General features: G+C 39.9%; 1 protein-coding gene across 2 annotated transcripts in view; it reads left to right on the forward strand.

Annotated features, from left to right (window-relative positions):
- The window catches only part of FBXW11 (F-box and WD repeat domain containing 11), a 103,085-nt gene extending 81,649 nt beyond the window's left edge, over positions 1-21,436 (forward strand). For both annotated transcript variants that reach the window (XM_019534841.1, XM_019534842.1), the window contains 8 exons: positions 3,768-3,905; positions 4,437-4,555; positions 5,554-5,803; positions 7,065-7,183; positions 8,393-8,503; positions 9,723-9,801; positions 14,014-14,202; positions 18,940-21,436. In XM_019534841.1, the coding sequence (XP_019390386.1) occupies positions 3,768-3,905; positions 4,437-4,555; positions 5,554-5,803; positions 7,065-7,183; positions 8,393-8,503; positions 9,723-9,801; positions 14,014-14,175 (978 nt within the window). In that variant the 3' untranslated portion in view covers positions 14,176-14,202; positions 18,940-21,436. The remainder of the gene's footprint in view (positions 1-3,767; positions 3,906-4,436; positions 4,556-5,553; positions 5,804-7,064; positions 7,184-8,392; positions 8,504-9,722; positions 9,802-14,013; positions 14,203-18,939) is intronic.
- The last annotated feature ends 859 nt before the right edge of the window (positions 21,437-22,295 follow it).

A 22,295-nucleotide genomic window follows, 5' to 3' on the forward strand; every position in this document is an offset into this window, starting at 1 on the left:
CCCCAAAACAAAACAAAACAAATGAACAAAACCCACCATGTTTCCTGGATGGAGAATTAACATCTATCCTGTATTTTTGTAAAGATGCTGTGAGATGGTTACTAATGTGCACACGCACACTGTGTGTGTGTTGAGGGTTTTTTTAGGTTCAAATAATATATTTAACTTAAAATACATATAGATTGAAATATATGAATTTGTATTATTTGCTGCTTTTTGAAGCATTTAATGGAGTTTACCAAGGTAGCTGTTTCTAACTTTTGTAAAGGTCTTTAATCTGTCCACCTGAGTTCATGCTGCTCCTATGCTTTTCTTTTTTTAATTTAAATTTGTTCCACCAACATTTTTCTTTTGGACTTCATAACAGTGGAGGTATACATTTTTGTTCCTTCATTTGTTTTATTGGAAGAGAACATAAATACCAATTAAAAAATAGTCATTCTTCCTTCCCCCTCCCAAATTGACTGCAGCAGTTCCATGCAGGTAGTTCTTCCCACCACCCCCTTTTTTGATGTTCTGACTCATTTTTTTCGTTAATGAGCAATCTAAATTATGAGTCACTTCCCTTTTGAGGACTAGAAATTTTCATCAGTTTCCATAAAATGTAAGCTTTTGTTTAAAAACTAAACAAAGCTCACGTACTTGTAAAGAGAACTGTATGTATGTGGCCTGATACCATGCTTGTAATGAGTCTCTAGGCATACAAATGTGGTGTCATAGCTGCTACTCCTATCTTTCCAAAGCAGTAGCTTATTTAAATTAGCAAGTCTGGTTATATTGCTGGTCTTCAGAATCCCATTGATTGTGATACAAAAAGATATCTAAATGCAAGTCTTCTGTCAGTAGAGCAGGACTCAGAGCCATACATGTAAGTAGCATCCAAAAAATTGAGGCTGAGTTAAAATAATGGAAACACTCCTGCCAGTTGAAAGAGGTTCCTAACAACCTCCCAGGCTAAATGTCAAGTTATTAATATGGGACTGACATCCAATGCCAGTTAGTTCTCTATTGTATGCCCAATGTAAGTAAGTTAGATATCTAACTAAAACATTTGTGCAGTGAATAAGTTGTGTTGTCTGTTGACCAGACCTGTGTCCTGTGCATTTAATATACATGAAGTGGTATGGAAGAAGGAGGAAACTTCTCTTTGAGCACCAGAGCCTAATGTCAAAAATGAAATCCCTGAAAAAGGCACAGAAATCTCAAGCTGTGCTCTTCATTTTTAGATGCGGCAGAACTGCTTACAGCATGTCCATAGCTCTTCCTCATGGATTTTTTTAATGAGATATGGAATTTGAGGAGGGAAATGTTTGGCTGCCTTAGCAAAGAAACCTCACTATTATGAAAGGAAAATCCATGCACCTGTTACTAATGTTTAAAAAATAAACTGAAGGAATTTGAACCTGCTTCCTTGGGCAGGATCTCAAAGGAAGCATAAACTTAGTACTGCCATATGCCCTGTAGTAGTAAGCAAATACCTATCAGTGTTCTGAAGGATACAGATTTCCCCATGTCTGTGAGGATGAACCAAGACCGCTATTTTTACCACGACACACACAAAGATTTTAAAAAGTCACTTAAAGCCATGTAACTATTTGGGAAAATCATGGGTGCAGAATTTCACAATAACCTAGTTGATGATTCTGTTTCATGTAACCAATGAGTAACAGATGTTTGGACACTAAACCCGTCTCGGATCTTTTGATTCTTCATCCTTCCTCTGCTGTCAAACGTTGCTTAGAAAATGAACAAGGCTCCACCATCCCTGCCTGCCCTTGGCCACTGTTTGCCTGTCCTCTTTGGTCCAGTCTGGACTATAGACCTTTTCATGTAGAAATTCTGTTTAGTTGGCAAAACTGAGTACACCTGCACCTGCAGCTCCTTTGCAGTGATGCTAATGCCTTTCTGCCAGTAGTCACTGCAGCCAGCAGGGGTAGAGTAAGGCTTCTGCTGCTTCCCAGCATCTCAGGGAAGGTGTGTAGACATTTCTACAGCTGCTTTTCTAGCTCAGTGCCTCCCCAGGAGGCACTTCATCCTCTGGCACAGCTGTTTTATGGAGCCACCTGTGTGGATGCCCTCTAGTACCTGGCAGTTGGTCTCTGCTGCCAGATGTTTGTGCAGGTTGACTAAGGTAAATGTAGCCATAGCCTATGTCAAACACTAAGTTTTTCTGCTCAGTATTGTTTGGGGGGATACTGTGTCAGCCTGTTTTATACAAACCTCTCTATCTGTTCTGGAAACTGAGTTAAGAGTGATTGATTTTGATGCTTTACGGACATTTATTTTGGTCTTGGGGTATGACTAAACTGCATCCAACTGGAGGGCCTGGTGTCAATGTGGTGAGTCTGGTGGCAGAACAGCTCCTATAAAATACCACAGTGTTGAAACCTCCGGAGTAAGGCAAGTACAGGGTGCCTTAAAAGCCCTAGCCTCCACTGCCTTGTGGGTACTCCTTGGTTGGAGAATAGCTAAGGGACATCACCCTGACAGAAATGTACCATTGCTCAGGTGTTAGGCAGTCAGCAGCAGTTCTGAGCTGTTGTTCTGGCAGAAGCTACAACCATTGAGGCACTGAACCTCTGGACATGGTCTGGTTTTTTGATTCTATCTCATTGTTCTAAAGGGAGGATGGTAGGTCTTGCTCAGCTTCCACACTCTTGCCTAAGCATACTCGTTGAAGGTCTTGGTTTAATGTTTGCAGCACTCCATAGAAGCAGATTCATCAAGCATCTGACTGTACCTCTTTCATGCACTCCATGGTCCAGAGGATCAATGGTTGCTACTGGAGGGCATTTATTTAGGCATTACAGGTAGCAAAATGGGGAATACATTATGAGTAGGTTTGGTAATTGGAATATACAAATATCTCTTGGGTTTCCTTGTTGCTGATTTCCTAATGTTTAGTTATAGTATATAAAATGTAGTGGCTCCTCCCTCCCACAAAAATTTATTTGCCCTACGTTATGGACTGTTCATAAAAAGATCTGCTAGGAAGAGGTTGCAAATTAAAATCTTTATCAATTGCACCTTTCAGTTATGACAAATTTCATATTGGCAAGAAGCTTATTATTTGGTTGCCAGTATTGTATTTAATGTGCTCCTAAGTAGAGGGTCCTCTAGGTTGCCCACCCACTCAGCTGTGTTTAGTCATTTATAATAATGTTATTTTTCTTTACTCACATCTGTTTTCACTCTATTGCCAATTTAAATGCTGCTGTGTATTCTCTGTGTATTGTGGCTACTTTCCCAGTATATTGAAAATTTACGCAGTGTAAGGGGATTTTACAAGTTCTCAAAAAACATGAAATTTTCACACAGTAGCCATACCACATAATGTCGAAATGACATCTACTTGTACAATTAATGTGCACCTGTGTATGACTTTCATAATGTCCTAGCATAGGTATAAATAATGTTTTTTTTCAATTTCTTTCATTTGAAGCCAACATTTATTTATGGATAAGATTATTAAGTAGCTTCCACTTGTACAATTCTGAACTGTGAATTGAATTATCCCAAGCCCTTTAGTTGGCATAATTGTCTTGACTGTTATTTTATTTGGTAATTTGAGTATGATATACGTCATCTCAACAACTTGTGAAATTCCCAGTGCTTGGGTTCCCAGGAGAACCAGTTATTTTAAATTGTGATACAAAATGATTTTATGGGGAAAGACCTAGTTATGATTTCTTATCACAGAAATCATGGGTCATACCAAAGATAAGCAGCTTTATACATCACTTTCAATAGTTTTCCTCTTTTACTAGACTATAGAATCAAACTGGCGATGTGGACGACACAACTTGCAAAGAATTCAGTGCCGCTCTGAAAATAGCAAAGGTGTCTACTGTTTACAGTATGATGATGAAAAGATTATCAGTGGCCTAAGAGATAACTCCATTAAGGTAATCACTCTTTTTTTTTCTTCCCCTTTATTTATAAAGGAGGTGCAGTACTTTGGTCTTGGCTTTAGAAAGAAGACTATCAGAGCTGCTTTTGTTTCCTTGAGCATTTCTTTTCTCCATTTTGTGAGACAGTGTTTTGTGTGGTCTTATATGGTCCCACAGGGGACAAGTAGTAGCATCCTCATTTGTATTTTGCTCCAGGAATTCTGGGAACTTCCAGCCCTGGAATATGCGCGATGCTCATTGTGGCCTAACTAAAAGTAAAATGCTTGCAAAAATCAGGTTTAGTCTAAGCAGTAGAGAGGGGGAGGACATGTCTCTGTGCTTGAGTATGCCCTTTGGCTTTCTTAATGGATTGCTTTAGTATCAGTTTCTGCTCATTCCCAAACCCACCCCTGACAATTGCCAAATAATTTACAAGCAGCATTGCTTGTTGGTTCTTTTGCCTACGCTGGCCCTCCACTCATAATGGGGAAGGTCAGAATGTGGACCCATGTGTCAGATGTTTGTTATGTTACTTTCTTTTAACAGATCTGGGATAAAACAAGCTTGGAATGTTTGAAAATCTTAACAGGACACACTGGCTCAGTTCTCTGCCTACAGTATGATGAACGAGTCATTGTAACTGGATCTTCAGATTCTACAGTCAGGTGAGCTCTGTTAGTGTTAGTGAATTAAGATCAAGTCTGAGGCTCAGGACTTTAATCTGTGAATACTAAAGTATAAGGCCAATTCTTGATGATAAATACAGAGCAGTGACTTCAGACACAAAGCGCTTACATGATTCAACAGAAAGCTGTACCTGTTAGCTTTTCCTGGTCCCAGTTTTCAGTCCTGTGCTTATAGAGATTAAATTCCAAAAACTTTAAGAAATTAAACCCTTATGAGCCAGGGCAGAAGTCAAGGTCTGAATGGAACTGGAAGGAGGTTCTGATGGGCCAACTATTCTGTAATTGCCAATTTAAGATTTCTTGCACATTCCTCTAAAAATCTCATGGTGACTGCCATTGTCGGCAGACTGCTGAGCCACCTGGACCACTTGTAAGAACATAAAAATGGTCTTCGCAGATCTACATTCTTTCTGTGAATATAATGCTCGTGTAAAGTTGCATTGTTGATAAGTTCTCATAAGCAAAACCCTCCTCCCAGATGCATCACAGCAGCACTGCAATTTTCCTCAATGTGTTTTGCTGTAGCTTGGAGGGAGAGGTCATTCTCTTCATCCACTTATGGTATGTTTTGGGGAGTGGATGCCATTCCTCTGAGTATTGGGTGGAGATGACCATGTCTTCACTTGATGTGAGGTAGTGGACAGCCAAAGATGGTATAAGCTTTTGATTATTACAGGCCTGTACTGAATCTTTGAATTGGCAATGGCGAGATAAGAATTTTGTTGCAGAGTTCCTTAATATGCCCCCCTCCCCTCTCTCTCCACTTAATACAAGGGTTTTGTACATAGACCTTTTTTCTTTAAGAAATGTCTCCTATAAGGGAACTACAAGACACAAGTAGCTTTGTGGAGCCAGGAAAATGAAGTGCTTGGAGACCTGTTCATCAGAATGGCAGACCTGTGGGTTTCCTATTTGTAACATACATAATCATTATTCTTTAGTTTTTAATTCTTTTTGGGTACATTTTTTTTTTGCAGAGTGTGGGATGTAAACACAGGTGAAGTTCTAAACACCCTGATTCATCATAATGAGGCAGTGCTTCATCTGCGGTTCAGTAATGGCTTAATGGTGACATGTTCAAAGGACCGGTCCATTGCTGTGTGGGATATGGCATCACCTACAGACATCACTCTGCGTCGTGTGTTGGTTGGCCATCGGGCTGCTGTTAATGTTGTAGACTTTGATGACAAGTATATTGTGTCAGCATCAGGTGACAGGACCATTAAAGTAAGTTGTTAGAGCCCATCTTTGAAGATGTTATACTCAGGAAATGACTAAGTAAAATAAAATTGCTAACCTGTGCCCAAAAGTTTAAAATATTCAACTTCAAAATTTCTATACATTGGGTTTGTGATTAAAATCTGGGTCCCACATGTGTTTGTGAAATAGGTCTGTGGCTATTTCTTTGCTATTTATTTCATCACTTCCTTTTATTAGGTGTTAATGTTTCTATGCAAATAACGTGGCTTGTAACATTTTTGTGGCTTCTGTCATGCGGCTATAGAAAGGTTAAAGCCCACTCATGATGTTTAAACTCCAACTAGATCTTGAAATGGGCTTGAAAATTAAACATGGCATGTTTTGTTCCTTTTCTCAAATGACATATTTTTATTTAAGATGGCAGTCTTGTCCTAGACACGACATTTATCAGCAGCTGCTTTACCCACCACACCTGCTTAGCTGCTGAACCAAGCTGTCATATTTGAAAATTTAAAATACTGTGTTTAAAGACTACATTACATACCAAGAGTATACTTACCTGAAAATTACTAAATAACATGGGCATTTCTCCCCCTCTCCCCCTCCCCTTCTGGCCCCCCACCTTTAAATCATAATTGGTTTTGACTGTGCCAAAAGTTCTTTGGGCAGAGTTGTCCCATACATCTGCTGAAGGTACTGTACATTGATAAAAAAATAATCTATTGGGTTCTTTTCATTACAGCTTTAAATACAACTTTTTAAAAAACTTGCCAAGTTGGCTAACAAATAATTTGACATTTAAAAAAAATAAAAACAACTTTGTGCCCTCTGCAGGTAAAACTTCTAGTTTTCTCTCTAATCAGCAATAGATGGTTGCCCATGTTCATGGTTAAAAGAAAAAAAACCCAGCGCTAATGATGAAACTAGTCTTTTGTCTATTTTTTCACTTTTCTCTCCTTTTCACTTTGAAATATTATTAGTAACAAGCCAAACTTAAGTTCCAAAATGGTTTTTGTTACTGAAGCAATATGTACTAAAGCAGATTTGAAAATATTTGTGTATTAGAGCAGTTCCCAGAAGTTTCATTTAGGATTAGAACTCCATTGTGCCAGGCCTTGCAGAAACACAAAATATGCGGACTTGTTTTCCAGTGAGCTTCACAGGCTTTGTTTTCTTAGCAAAACTGGACCTCTACCCATTTTATTTGGGAAATTTAGCCTAAATTGTTTTACTTAACCCCTTGATAGGTCATAACTGTTAAAATGAAGCATTTTAATTTGTTCAACAGGTCTGGAGTACAAGCACGTGTGAGTTTGTACGAACTCTAAATGGGCACAAGCGTGGCATTGCTTGTCTTCAGTACAGGGATCGGCTAGTTGTGAGTGGATCGTCAGACAACACTATTAGGTGGGTGAAAGGAAAGCTTCAAAATGTTACACTTTGCACTCAGAAGTGTAAAAAGTAGCAGTTATTTTCTGACCTTTGAATCTGTCCTGCCTCATTTCTCTATATAATGTATAAGGTGTAATACTTTCTTTGACATATCTGTCAGCATTAGAACAGGCAATCATTGTTGAAAACATTAGGGCATGGATACACAATACTTAGAATTGTTTAAATCTGGTTGAAACTTGAAGCAGACAGACATACAAGCCTGTTAAACTGATTTAAATTTGCCTGGAACGGTCCAAATTTGTACCTTGAAAATCAAATATTATTTTGAACCATTTCACTGTGAACTGGTTCAGTGTTGTTTGTTGACACCAAGGGCCCCTCTGGACATTCAGGTAAAAGTGTGATAGGATCTGATGCATGATCCATACAATTGTACCTCTTGCCATGCCACACAGGCATAATTTGTAGGATCTAGCATCAGATCCAGTCATGCCTTATTTCTGGTATATGGGGAGCCTGGGATCACAGTCCTTTTCCCCCTTCCCCTCACTGCACCAGCAAGTAGCAAGCTTCTGTGGGTGGGAGTCCCACAGCTGATGGGGCTTGCAGCCATGGTAGTGCACGTTGCACCCCTGCACCTGGGAGCCTTGCCAGTTGATGGGACTCCCAGCCACAGGAGAGCACCAGTTAATCATGTGATAAGAACAAGCTAAAGAAATATCACATGTTTTTTGTGGAATAACTTTGTGATTTATTTCTTGTTTTATCATGCCTTTGATGGATTGAATGTGTGGCTGCAATATAGCTTAAGATGTGATTACTTGCATATAAGAAATTTTCCATATATTGAATCAATATAATTGGGGGGTTGTCTTGTATTCCAAGTCATTTTATAGCTGAGTAAATATAGTAACTGGTTAAGTAACTCTTAAGTGTAATGGATAAATGGGACCCAAGTGTTTTGGGACATGGTCTGGTCTGTCCTGCAGGCATCCTGAATTGCATTACTCTGCTGTACTGATTGACTAAGAATGTATTGGAGTTAGTGTACCCCCTTCTGGGGAATGCATACAGAAACCTCAAGTGGATCTTGCAGTCATGTTTTGACAATGCAGTCTGATTCTTTCTGGAGAAAAATTAGGTTTAAAAGATGAAATAATGGGAGGGAAGGTTAACATTGAAACTGTGTTTCTCATAGATCTGTTTCATTGTTTCTTTAAGGCTATGGGACATTGAATGTGGTGCCTGTTTAAGAGTACTAGAAGGCCATGAAGAATTGGTTAGATGCATCAGATTTGATAACAAGAGGATTGTTAGTGGAGCCTATGATGGGTATGTTTCAGACAAATTTTCAGGTCATTCACATATTCTATAATAAAGCACTCTTGAATTTCTTACGTCTCAGACACCACATAAAAGGTGAATTTTCTTCAGATTTGTATTTTGCTTTCTGTAAATGACCTACGATAGATAAATATTTAACCTAAGTTTTGCCTACTTTCTGGAGAATTAAACGCCAAAGCTTTTAGTTGCAGGCTATTAAAAAAAAGTGTTTTTTTAGTAATGTATAATGTGCATTGTTTAGTCCATTTGAAGTACTTTCCAGTAACTCCTTAGGGCTCTGACTCTTCTCAGAAGACTGAATTGGTGTTTCCTACACAATCAATAGAAGTGTTTTACTAATCAGGTTTCTGTGACTTGTGCTATGGCACAAGTTGGTAAAATAGACTATTAATCTGTGTCAAGTAGTGTCTAATGAAAATGGGCTATTTCCATTTCTTCCTTCCCCAAGGTATCACTGACAAACCCCATGCTTCCCAAGAGGCCTTGGCTGCCTTTTTTACTAACCCTGTAACTGTTTTGTTCTGAAGCTGTATACTGTAGAACTTGTAACATTTGAAACTATAGTACTTGGACTGAGCAAAAAAGTTCTAAAGTTGGTGGTGTTTTATTGCTGTGGGAAGGCATCAGGAGCCGTTTTATGAAGTGTAATGTCTTAATACAGTGAGTTCAGGATTAATCTATTTCTGCATTCTGTCTTTGTTAACGTATCCTCTCCAGTATTTGGTTGTATTTTAATTCAAGTGAATGTTATAGGCTTATTGAAGGAAGACCATGAGTGCCCTTCTACTGTTGTATGAATTGGTTCTACTAATTTTGATTCTCCAGCTACCCTGCAGTATGTAATCCCAAATCCATTCTGGGGGACTGTTCTTCCATGTGCTTTATGGGCAGTATGATAGAGATCTTTTCAGCTTTTCTGTAATTCTAGGAAGCTCATATGCAAAATTTGTTTGTATATATGTATTGTGTTATCTCCTAGCTGTTCCTTCTTGTGCTGGGGGCTGTATACAAATAAACAAAAATAATCCCTGCCCGAAATAATTTAGTTGTAGCATATTATCAGAGACGTTCTACCTTTTTCATGCCAGTAAATGGGCTCTGGGGCAATTCCACCATTCCATTTTATGCTGATGAAAATATTTGCAATACTTATGCTTGAGGCAACATTTCTGTTACAATAACATAATCGTCTTGTTTCACTTTGTAGCAAAATTAAAGTTTGGGATTTGCAAGCTGCTCTTGACCCTCGTGCCCCAGCAAGCACATTATGCTTGCGTACATTGGTGGTATGTAAACATTGATACATTTGGGGTTTTACGCGGTAATTAGGCTTTGTATTTGGTAAGAGTGAATGTTTTAATAAATGTTGTTGCAAATCTGTCAAGTGTATAACATACTGAATTTCTTACCTACTCCATTACAAGTTCTGGTCTGCTCCCAGAACTGGCAATGATGCAGAAGAACTGGGTATATTTTTGTGTGCAATGAGTTACTAGTCTTAGAAGAAACCTTCAGCTGTTAAAGTCTCCTAGCTTGGTATTTCCAAATGCTCTTAAAATGTAATCAGTGTGATGGTGTGTGAGGTTCATTTTGGTTCTTGGGGTGGTGTTTTAATATCGTATAAATATTGTACCACTGGCTTTAAATGGATTCTTGCTAAATGGAAGAAACTTGGAATGCTGTCGGCCTTCCTTAACCCTATTCCTGATTCCAGAATTGGGGAAAATAGGCATGGGAAGGGAGTGGCCCCAGTCTTAAGGATTACCACAGGAACTCTAATCACTTCAAAGAAGGCTATCATATTTTAAGTGGTTGCTTATTTTATTTTATTTTCTTTGTAACGTGGGCGTTGATTTATGCAGTCATTTGACATATTTAAAAATGATTAATAATAAGACAGTGGGAGAATTGGATGTCTCCATTGTTCTGATCATTGAATACACAGAATTACACCACTGAATTCAAAGCCTGAATCTTGTCCAAGTCAGTAGCTATTTGTTTTATATGAAATGAGCTTTGCTTGTCCTTTCCTACTGAAGTATCCACCCTTATCAGTAGTCTTGACATAACAGATTAAGAAGATAATAGAATTTATTCATATAAAAATATACTTCATTTCCATTACCAGCTCTGTGTGTCTTCAAGAGAGAGACTTCAGCCTTGGGCTTATCTGTTATAGCCTTTGTGGCCAGTACGGCAGAACCTTGAGTGAAGGACAAACCACACCACTCTTTGTTTTGCCTTTTATTTCAAAGGATTCTGCTTCTTCACTCAGCTGGAGTACTGCAGCAGTTCTACACAGTTCTCTGCTGTGGCTCTATATTCCACCACTTGTTCAACCCTCATCTTTGCAGGGGCAAAATAACCTAACCTTGTGATTTATATAGTTTTACTGTTCTTGAAACCAGGAGTAGCCAGCTAGTAGCATGGGTACCATAAGTGGCATGGGCACTCTGTGTGCATGTGTGTGGCGCATAGCACATCTGAAAGCAGACAAGCAGCACTATGGAAGATAGAACAGGAAGCAGAAACCAAACAGGCAGGGAGCACAAGGAAGGAAGCAAAAATCAGATCAGTTTGGGAAAGGGGATCAGAGTAGCATTCAGGAAGGATATGGAGCCAATTTCATAGAATCAGTGAGTCGGAGGGGACCTAGACAGATCATCTAGTCCGACCCCCTGCCATGGGCAGGAAGGAGCACTGGGGGTGGGAGAGGTCATAAGACCCCAGCCAGGTGCCTATGCAGTCTCCTCTTGAAGATCTCCAGGGAAGGTGAGAGCACCACCTCTCTGGGAAGCCTATTCCAGGCTCTGGCCACCCTTACAGTGAAGTAGTTCTTCCTAATATCTGACCTAAACCTATCCTCCCTTAGCTTGTGGCCATTGTTCCTGATGACTCCAAGGGGGGCCCTGGTGAACAGACTCTCCCCATGTCCCTGCTGCTGGCCCCTGATAAGGTTGTAAGCAGCCACAAGATCCCCCCTCAGTCTCCTCTTGCGGAGACTGAAGAGATTCGGGTCCCTCAGCCTCTTCTCACAGGGCTGGCCACGGAGGCCCCCAACCATATGAGTGGCTGTCCTCTGGACCCTCTCCGGGTTCTCCACATCCCTCCTGAAGTGCGGCACCCAGACCTGGACACAGTAGTCCAGCTGCAGCCTGACCAGTGCCGCAGAGGGGGAGCAAGACCTGTCTGGACCTGTTAGTGATGCCCCTGTTGATGCATGACAGGGTGTGGCTGGCTCTGCCTATTGCTTCGTCACACTGGTGACTTGTATTCATTGTGGAGTCAATCCTGACTCCAGGATCCCTCTCTGCCTCTGCTGCCGAGAGGGTCAGCCCCTAATGTATAACCATAATGCTGGTTCCCTCTCCCCAGGTGCAGCACCCTGCACTTGTCCTTGTTGAACCGCATCCTGTTCAGATCCACCCACTTCTCTAACCTATCCAGGTCTGCCTGGATGCGGTCCCTGCCTGCCGGTGTATTCACTTTACCCCGCAGCTTGGTGTCATCAGCGAACTTGAACAGGTTGCTCTCCACACCCTCGTCCAGGTTGCTAATGAAAATGTTGAACAGCACCGGCCCAAGGACCGAGCCCTGGGGGACTCTACTGCCCACGCCCTTCCAGGTCAACATCGACCCATTCACCGCCACCCTCTGGGTGCACCCCTGGAGCCAGTTTGCCACCCATGTGACTGCATTCATCAATGCCGCAGTCCCTCAGCTTGCCTACCAGAATTGTGTGGGACACTGTGTTGAAGGTCTTCTGGAAGTCCAAGAAGATGACATCAGCTTCCTCCTTCATATCTATGCTCTTTGTTACCTGGTCATAGAAACAGACCAGGTTAGTCAGGCTGGATCGGCCTGGCACGAACCCATATTGGTTACCCCTCAACATCACTTCCCCTAAAGGGCCCTCACAAATGTGGCCATTGATAATTTTTTCAAAGATCTTCCTCAGGATAGAAGTGAGGCTGACTGGCCTGTAGTTGCCCGGCTCTTCCTTCCTCCCCTTCTTGAAAATAGGGACCACATTGGCCCTTTGCCAGTCCTCAGGGACTTGGCCTGAGCACCAGGAGTCCTCAAAATTTGTAGTACGCCTACCAAAAAAGTTGGCCCCCACTGCCCTAAACAGGGGTAGGGCAACCTGTTCTGTTTGTGGGCTGAAACAACCCACCCTGCGTCAGAGGTGGGTAGGCAGTAGGTCCCTGCTGCTGTTGCTACTTGTTTCCTCAGCAGCCTAGGGAGAGTACCTGCAGCTGGCACATCTTTCAGTGGCAACCTGGGGAGACTGCCTGCAACCCCACATCTCTGGGTTGGACCCATATATTCTGGAAGCAGGACCGACCTGTGGGCTTCAGGTTGTCAATCTTTGCAATTAAATCACCACTTCCAATAGTGGGGCTAACCTTTTTGGCAGGTATGCCATAAATTGGCCCCATGTTTTCCCCCAGTGCTACTCTGATCCTTTTTCCTTGCCCTATCTGCTGCTCAGCTTTCTTCTCTGTGCCTGAACTGATGTTCTGCTTTATGCTTTCTGGTTGGGGGCAGGTAGTAGCTGTAGCTCTGAGTCCATCCCTACATGGAGTTGGAGCTGTAGCTGCAGCTGCTCCCTGCATCCTGCCATTTCACCTCTGCAGCTGCTTCTCCCCATTCCCCACTCTGCCCTCCCCATACAGCCTCTTTTCCCCTGCCAATCCCTCTCCACCCTCTCCCTCCCCAGCTTACCCTTGTTCTGCACTGGCAGGCTTTGTGTACACTGCAGCTTCAGGCATTGAGCACAGCCCCATAACAGCGGTGCATGGCTGCTTCAGAGGCCAGGTTGTGCTCCGTACCTCATGCTAGATTGGGGATGGGGCCTATCAGCATGGACCAAGAGTGAGTGGGGAGAGGCAGGCAGGGGGGGAGGGGGACGACTAATTTTAGATGACTGTCCAATAATGAGATTCTATACATGGAAAATTATAACAAATTTGTAATTTTTCCATGTATGAAACCTAATTATTGGGGTATTGTCTTAATTAAATTCAGGGTCATCTTAGGAAAATATGGTAAACTGCAGGCGGGCCTTTGAAGTGGCTTTTGGGGACTGCACACTAGTTTTAAGTAGCAGGCCTGTTTAACATAATAGAATTTTGTGCAACGGATAAAACCCTGAATGCTTGCCTATGCTACTCAGTTTTTTGTCTGTTGCTTGCTTTAAGTTAGTAGTCTATAAATCAGTTCTACTGTTCCTTAATACTCTTCAACTTTTGCCTGTCTGCTCCATGGAAAACTTACAGTTATCACAATTTTTATTTGGAAACCACTGAATAATTTGCTGCTATAATTTAAATAGCAGTATTTTTTCTCAGACCTGCATGTAATTCCTACAAAACAGTTCTTGACCAGCATATTAAAATGTTCATCTCTAATTTTGTATGTAGATTGGCATGTGAGTGTGAAGTTGATGAAACTTGATCCTTCTCCTATCCTGCTAACTAAGCTCTTACTATTTACAGGAACATTCAGGACGTGTGTTTAGACTCCAGTTTGATGAGTTTCAAATCATTAGTAGTTCCCATGATGACACAATTTTGATATGGGACTTCTTAAACGTGCCACCCAATGCTCAGAATGAGACACGCTCTCCATCCAGAACATACACTTACATCTCCAGATAACAGTCTGCACTTTACTACCCTCATAAGGTAAAATTGTAAATCTTTTTTATGTTGAATATATTCTGTATGTGCATTTTACTGCTCTGCCTGTTGTCAGTTTATAGATCATGTTCCACTGAGTTTTTTCCTAAAATTTTAGTGATCCTTCTGCTTTTTTGCATCATGAAATACTTGCACGGTATTGCTCTTTGGTTCCTGGATACTATGATGTTGGCAAGTTTATATTTGGCTGCTTGCATCTTTGCTACAGTTTGCACTGCCGCTGATCCAATATTGAAGTAGTTATAAATTTAATTTTAAGTAGCTTTTTAATTTCTTGGGAAATGAGTTTATAACTAGGTTATTTTAGAAGACAATCACTTGCTACATCTTGGCCTGAGAACGTTTTTTAAATCCAATATCCAGGAAATCACTACAGACACTTCTGCAATTCAGAAATTACTGCAATTTTTTTTATCACTTATCACTTTCAATTAATGCTTTGAAGTCCCTTGGATAAGCATACTTAAGTTCCTAAACATATATTTAATGGAAGGATGTTTCAGAGCCTATAGTTTTAGAAATTGTGTGAGGAACTAGACCAAGAGTACCAGGAGTCAAGATGTAGAAGAAATCAGAGTAAGTTTATCATGAAGCACGTGTAACTGTTTTATTTGGAATGGTTTTGCTGACTCGCTTCTGAATCTGGGCATGTTATCTATCTCTTGGGTCGGGTTTCCACATTGGTTGAATGGACATTGTTCCTTGAGTAGGACGCATCTTGTGATTAATGGATTTTTCTTTTTCTTAAGGAAGAAAATTTGAGATGCGAGATGAAGGGTTTTTTTGTTTATTTTATGTTTTATACTACTAACTTGGGTGCCATGAGATGAATTAGATGTTTGACACCTAAAAAAAAATCTCTGTTTGGGAGAACTTACATAATGCTTATAAAAATGAGTGTCAGTGTTACTATTTTATTGCACGCAAAATGCCTCAACACTCTGTGAAATAAAATCTTTTCAAGTTCATTTAGAGCTTGCTTTTCATTGAGCCCTTTATCCTTTTACTTTTTTGGGCCTGACTAGCATTGCATGAGTCACCAGTAAACCGAAGATGTTTGCTGTTGTGACTATAGTTTATCATAAGTGACAATTCCCCAGGATAACCACAAGTAATAAAAATAAATGTTTTCAAAAGGAAAAATTTCATCATGTCAGGAAACGGGACAGCTTGAAGCTGTGAAAAGCAGCTTACTTGAACTTTGTGTTTTGTTTCCATTTCTCTGCAAGTCAACTTGATTTAAATTTTCTAAATACTGTATATTGAGTAAAAACGCTGCTGTAGATCCATTTGCTTGAACAGTGGTGTCTTTTCCTTATGTCATTTATATTGCTGCCAACAGTTGCACTTCATACTATAAAAATACCCAAGACTTCTGAAACCTGGAAACAGAAATTATCTTACCAGATCAGACCAGTGAGTTCATCATCCATTGGTTCGGTTCCCTATCTGTGACATTGGCTAGCGCTGTGTCCTTTAAAGGAACTGAGAAACTACCCCAGAGAATAGTTCTGGAATAGCCCTGTTTAAAGATGGATTTAAGTTAAAAACCAGGCTGTTAGTACTTGGGTTTTGCCCCCAAAGCTTAACACATTCACTCATGAAGTGTTTCATAGCTGTATATTTTCATTGCCTATAAATGTACTGGTATATTTCTGCTAAGACTCTTGGCCTCGGTGATAACTTGCAGAACTCTCTGCTATGATAGGGTTTTTTTTGGATGGTTTGGTTTTTTTGTAGCAGTCCTTTTAATATTCTGAAGAAGGAATGCTTTCTGATTGAGGAATTTCTGCCTTCTGAAATCCTATTTTTCCTTTGAAGCATAAACTCTTAAAAATGTAGTTTTCTTTCCCTCACAGCAAGAATATTGGCATTGTGCCAAATTTAATATCAGATTTGCAACCCTTTGAAAAATAACCAGGCTTATTCCCTTGCAACATGTTCCCTTGTGCTCAACGTCTAGACTCAGTAGTTCACTGAGTTCCTCCAGCCTCAGGAGTGGCAGAAAAGAAAGGGAGCCATGACAGGCTGGCTTTCCCAGGGTCCTCTTCAGTTGATGCAAGTGTAGCTCAGGTGGCAGTAGTCTGTGTTGCAGGATTAAAGGCTTAGGGTAAAAACACGGTTGGAAGTGATGCATGATTCAGGGTAGCTATAACAGTGCTCATCTTTTTCCTTAAAATCAAAGTTACATAGAGAAATTGTTAGAAGAACATTAGTTACACTTCAAGTTGAGAGATACTAGATTTATGGGTGCCAACCAACTGTGAACCCTATAGGGAGGGATACTTAACAATGCTTTCCACAGCTTTCATTAACTTGTATGCATCTCTTAGCCCGGCTTGTAACACTGTCTTCAGAGTAGAAAACCAGAAGTCTGAAAGTCTTGGACTTTCTGCCTGCTAAATTAATTATTTGTATCAGGTGGACAAATGGTTAAAAAGGAGTGCCAACCTGGCAAGGAGAGAGGCTTCTGCAGCTGTCAGTGAGCTCCTTTGGCATGGCCTACCTATGGCTTCTGCTTTTTCCAGTTTTTCTTCCTTGTTGTTTGAATTAAAGCTATACTACTGTTGTGCCACTGTTGATGGTGTTGGCCTGCCACTTTCACCAGTGGTGGTGCCTCTAAAGACCTGATTGTGTTAAAAATACGTGGAAAGATTCCTCATTGGTTTCCATTGGAGCTGTGCCAGGACTAAAATCAATTGCATTCTGTTACAAAAAAGGCAGGTCACATCAGTTCTTTCATAGGGTGGATTTTGAGACGACAAAACTTGTGATATTTTATTCCCCCAATAATTTCCTCTTACCTAACTGATGTAAATATTTTGAACAAGCAGTGTGATGGAAACCTACAAAATTTAGTGACAAAATAAAAACAAACACTACTTGATATATACCAACATTTCCCCTCCCAATAAAATTAGATTAATATAAAATTGAACTGTTTGCAAATTGGGCAGAAAAATGACTGTAGTTTATTCTGTTGCCTTCAGTTTGTGGAAGTGTTTTTGTATTTTTTAAAAATACAGAAACATAGGTGTTTAGGAGCTCATTGCAGTTTTTTTGCAATCCAGTTCTGTGCATTTTGCTCAAGTCAGTTAATGGAGCAAAATGATTATTTCCTTTGCCATATGCCCAAAAACTCAGTGTGACAAAGGTCTGTCCTATTGCACAGAACTGAAAATTTGCAAAGCTGTGCATCCCAGAAGTTGAATAGCATTGCTAATGGCAGCCAGCACTTTATACAATTGTTTCTTAGATGGGGTGGACCATATGGTGTCAGTCAGCTACAGGTTTTACTAAACTGGGAATCCAAAAAAAAAAAAAAAAAAAAAAAAATCCACACAACTTACTTAAAATACCAAGTGTTTTATTACATTTAGTCAAATAGTTTTATATGTTGTCAAACTTTGTATGTCTTTGAATTCTGTATCAGTGTCTGACTCCTATTTTTACAAGGTTCCAAATGTTGCACCTTTGCAGAGTGGGTCTTTTTCAAGGGTCCAATGTTGCCCTTGGTTTTTTTTTTCCAACTTCCCATATATTTGAAGAAAGTCTTTTTATTGCCCTTGATTCTTGTAGCCCAGGGATTTTCAGCCTTTTGGGATCATTGTACCCCTCAGTGACTGGACACGAAGCAGTATACCCCCAGCCAGGGGGGCAGGGATGACATGTAGCCAGATGCTGAGCGGGGGTGGGGTATGCAACTGGACACGGAGCAGTGGCAGCTGCCATGTGCGAGTTTCCCCTGCCCTCTGTGTCCGGCCAGGCCGTGGCAGCATGGGATGGTGTGAGGCAGCACTCCATGCCTGCCTACGCATACCTCCTAGGGCAGGGTTGGGCAAAATGTGGCTCGTGGGTCGGATGCAGCCTGCCAAGCCATTCTGTCTGGCCTATGGGCCCCCCCGAAAATTAAGAAAATTAATATTTATCTGCCCCTGGCTGCCTGTCATGCAGCCCTTGATGGCTTGCCAAAACTCAGTAAGCGGCCCTCCACCCAAAATAATTGCCCGCCTCTGCCCTAGGGCCTTCTCAAGTACCTGCCCACCCGCTCATACCTCCTGAAGACAACCCCTGCTATAGCCAGTTTCAGTTTAGTTTCAGCCTTTGCTTTTTTGATCCACTCCCTACAGGTGCAGGTCAGTGCTGCATAATCCTACCAGTGTATGAAGGATAGTTTGTTTTTATTTGATGGAAAATAAAACAAAAAGGTTCAAAAGCAAGTTTTCCACTGCACGTGATTACACTTGTGGTTTTAAAAATTAGATTTTGAACATGTGTAGGGTACAGAAGATACTTGCAGAGGACCAGGAATTAGAGGATTGTTTCCTAAAATGTCATGTGTAGGCTGAAGCCCCAGGAAATAGTTGTTTCAACATTCAGCAAGACCCACTGTGCCAACTGTTGTTTCCCATTCCCTCCAGTTCCTGAGAAACTAGCAAAGGTTTTTGTTTTGTATTACACAAAAGGGAAAGGTTTATTTAGTTCAGAGTTGCTACCCTGAATTTTCAAAAGCTTGCACAACCTCAAATCTTGCTCTTCTATACAGACTAATTTAAAATGTGTTTTACATTCTGCAACTTGAAAAACTAAGCTGACATCTTACAGCAGTGGTGGTATCAGATCCTAGTATCTCTTAAGCCTTTCAGGTATCTACAGATAATAGGTTATTCTTTACTCATTGTAGCTTCTGATTTTTTTTTTTCACCTTCTCTGTCTTTCCAGGGTTCCACAGTCATGAACTACTGGATATTTGGCTAACACATGCCTGAAGATGTTGATTCACAGCTAAAGTCAGAATTGGTAATAGATGCTGTGTAGATGCAAAGCGGCACAATTCTATATCTAAATTTCTCAGTGTCTCCTGATTCCCTTCATTTCTGCAATGGTCTCTGAGGAATTTATTAAAAGTTCACTGACTTCAAGTAGATGAGTTTCAGAAGCCTACCTTCCCTGCAGTGAAAAATCCAAAGCTTCGTCACATGTAAATTGTCCGTAAAAACTGAACTCTGATGGCTTGTTTTCCAGAAATAAATCAGATGTCAAGAAAGGACTTGGCCTAATTTATATTGCTTTGCACTTTTGTCTGACTTTAAAGAAAAACATTCTCCAATGAAATTTGGGTGCCAAACATACCCAGAATGTACAGAGCTTTGCTTTCAAAGTCACCATTCTCCTTTAGACTTCATGACAAATTCAGAGCCTGTTTTGTTTGATAGGAGTGTACGTTGGACTATTAGAAATATTCTGAATTGATCAGTAATATTTTTGGATTACAGTTTACTTGTTTCTGCACCAATAACTTCTTTTAATTTAAAGATTACTTGTAACTCAGGCTAGGTTATCTAAGCTAGTTGTATAGCACCGTCTGTTTCTTTTTAACTGTGCTCTGTACTACAGCCGTCCTATGCTTCCTAATGTTTGATATCGTAAAACCTTTCCATGTGTGCTTGCCTCACTTCAGATACTGTATAAGCATGTAGATAAAATGTACATAACAATTTAACCTCCAGGTGCTAGGAGTCAGGATTTCCTGACACTACACACTAATACCAAATGTGTTAGCACTTGGCAGCAGGACATTCTAACTACTGGCACTGAAGAGGTTAATATGATTTACCTAGAACTATTTCTCTGCAAAAGGAGGTTTTCAGTATTCATTAGGACTTTTTTTTAATGGGAACTACATATTTTAAAATGTAATTTCTAAACTTTTTAAAAATTAAAAAAATGTTTAATTTATGTTCTGTATCTTATGTTTTGTGCCGCAGTATTTACAGAATGTCTTTTTTTAAACCAGTAGGTTGCCACAGATGCCTACTGATGTCTTTCCATAGCATTAGGTTGGCTGCTCAATGAAAAAATGCCATCAGCCCTTAAATTTTATTTATATAAAATTTGTAACACTTCCTTAAGGTGGGTTAGAGGTCCCTGCAGGTCAATAGTCTGATTGTCATAATTGAAAGTTATATTTAAGTTTCTCATCCAGAGCTATTACACTATGACCGTATTGCAATGCCATGGTCAGTTTCTCTTCATTAGCATGTCTTTTTTGGGAAATCTTAGTAGCTCTTTCTTATGTTGTCATAGTTCTCGAATTCATGTGGTCACATGTACTTAATCATAATTTTTTCTGTCAAAATAAGACCCTGATGTTCCATCTCTAATATCGTTTTCAGATTGCCTTGACTACAGCTCTCAGTGGTTTTCTTTAACGCTTAATTTGAACTCCAAGTGTAAAATGTACCTTTTTTTCCTTGGGAAAGAAGTACATTGGCACAGAAATGCACCCTGCCATTCCTCTATCATTGTATGTTGTGTATTTTGTCCTCTGTTGGCAGCACTTTTTTAGTTGATGGGGTTAAGGAATGTCAGATTGACCAATTAATAATACTAAAATGCTGGTGGAACAGCTATGGTTAGATGCATCATCTTTCTGCATGTCAGGCAAATTCAAAGTGAAAGTGCACATCAGATGTTACTGAAATGTTACGAAAGTACAACTTAAGGCTTTCCTCTTTCACCCTCCAAACAGGGAGGTGTTGGGATCAGTGTTTGTTAGTTAACTCCCTTTTACATGTTACTACAAAGATATTTATTTCTCCAAGATTATCCACGCTCATGAAGTACAGAAGCGAACATGAGCATTATAAGCGTCCGTAAGATCACCTTCTGGTAAGCTTGACAGTAGTTTGTGAAAGTGGCTTACTTTACCTTTTTCATCTAATAGCTTTAATATTAAAAGAACGAAAAAACTGTTAAAAAAAAATCTGTTGCAGCCCTGAAGAAAAAGGTATTTGTTTATGAAGAATGGAGTCCTTTTTTATGCATGTGTAAGATTAATTTCATGTTTTCCTTGGGAGATAATGGTATTTGAATATACAGTCTAAACTACTTTGATTGTGCTTCGTGTAACATAACAGTGGACTTTGTGATCATCATCCAAGGAACTTGACTCCTGGGATTAATGGTAGTGCTCCTGGCTGCACTCTGGACTTTGTTTTGCTAACCATAATTGGGCAACTGAACGTTACTGCTATATTAATGTTTCAAAGCACTGGGATAGTCTAATTCTAACTTGTAATTATGTTTGCCAATTATCTGTTTGGAAAGTTTGTGTATGAACAGCTTATTGAAACTGTTAAATTGTACAGATATTGTTCATGATCTAAAGCTTTGTACTGTGGAATGTGCTTAATAAAAAAAAAAAGTTTGAACTACAGTTGTCCAATAAATTGCAAAGTAATGTCATGTAACAGTATATTGGTATTATGCATTAGTTAATTTAAGTTTATTGCACTGTTACTCCAAATATTAATACAAAGCTCTTGCTCTGAATAGTGTTTTTGTAGTTAGTTAATTTTTTCTAAAAGAGTCATGCTTTTAAAGAGTAATGCAGTGAAGTAATAGTGATGCCATGGTGTGACGCATAAGGCTGCGGGTCAGGTTAGTGCCAGAAGTTAAGTGGTGGCACAACTGCATGGCTTGGCGCATGTTGAAGCTTTTCTAAAATATTTGGCTAATTCTCTTTAGCTTAACAGCTGTAGAACAAAGTTGAATGATATAGTCCAGAATTTTCATTCTAAGCCCAAGTTTATTTCACAGGCAAAGTTTACAGTATCCCTTTTGATCAAAAAGTAACTCAGAATTTCTATTCTCTAAAAACCTGCTTGCTTCATGCACCCACAAAGTTGTCAGTTGGGGGTCTCATGGCAGAATTTGTTGCAAGATGTAAATAGAATAAGCTTAATTTTCAGAATGGAAGGAGTTGAATAATACCAGCCTTTTCCTTATAAACCAAAGCAATTTGGGCTCTGTCTGCAGGTAGCGTCACACAGTGCAAAGGGCTTCCTTTCACCAGGAAGTGAAGTTTGTAAGGTAAAAACCTAAGGAGGTGCAAGACCCTCCTTAGGTTCAATAATTATTATTATTATTATTATTATTATTATTATTTATTATTATTTTTTGCAGTGTTGGCAGGTGGAGCTTAAGTCTGTTATGGTTTCCCATGACCTGGTAACTCCATGGTAAAACTACATTTGCCATGTCTTCACTGGGATTTTACTTTTTGTTAGCTATTG

The sequence above is a fragment of the Crocodylus porosus genome, unplaced genomic scaffold (assembly GCF_001723895.1).
Source record: "Crocodylus porosus isolate Cpor-Errol unplaced genomic scaffold, CroPor_comp1, whole genome shotgun sequence".
NCBI lineage: Eukaryota > Metazoa > Chordata > Crocodylia > Crocodylidae > Crocodylus > Crocodylus porosus.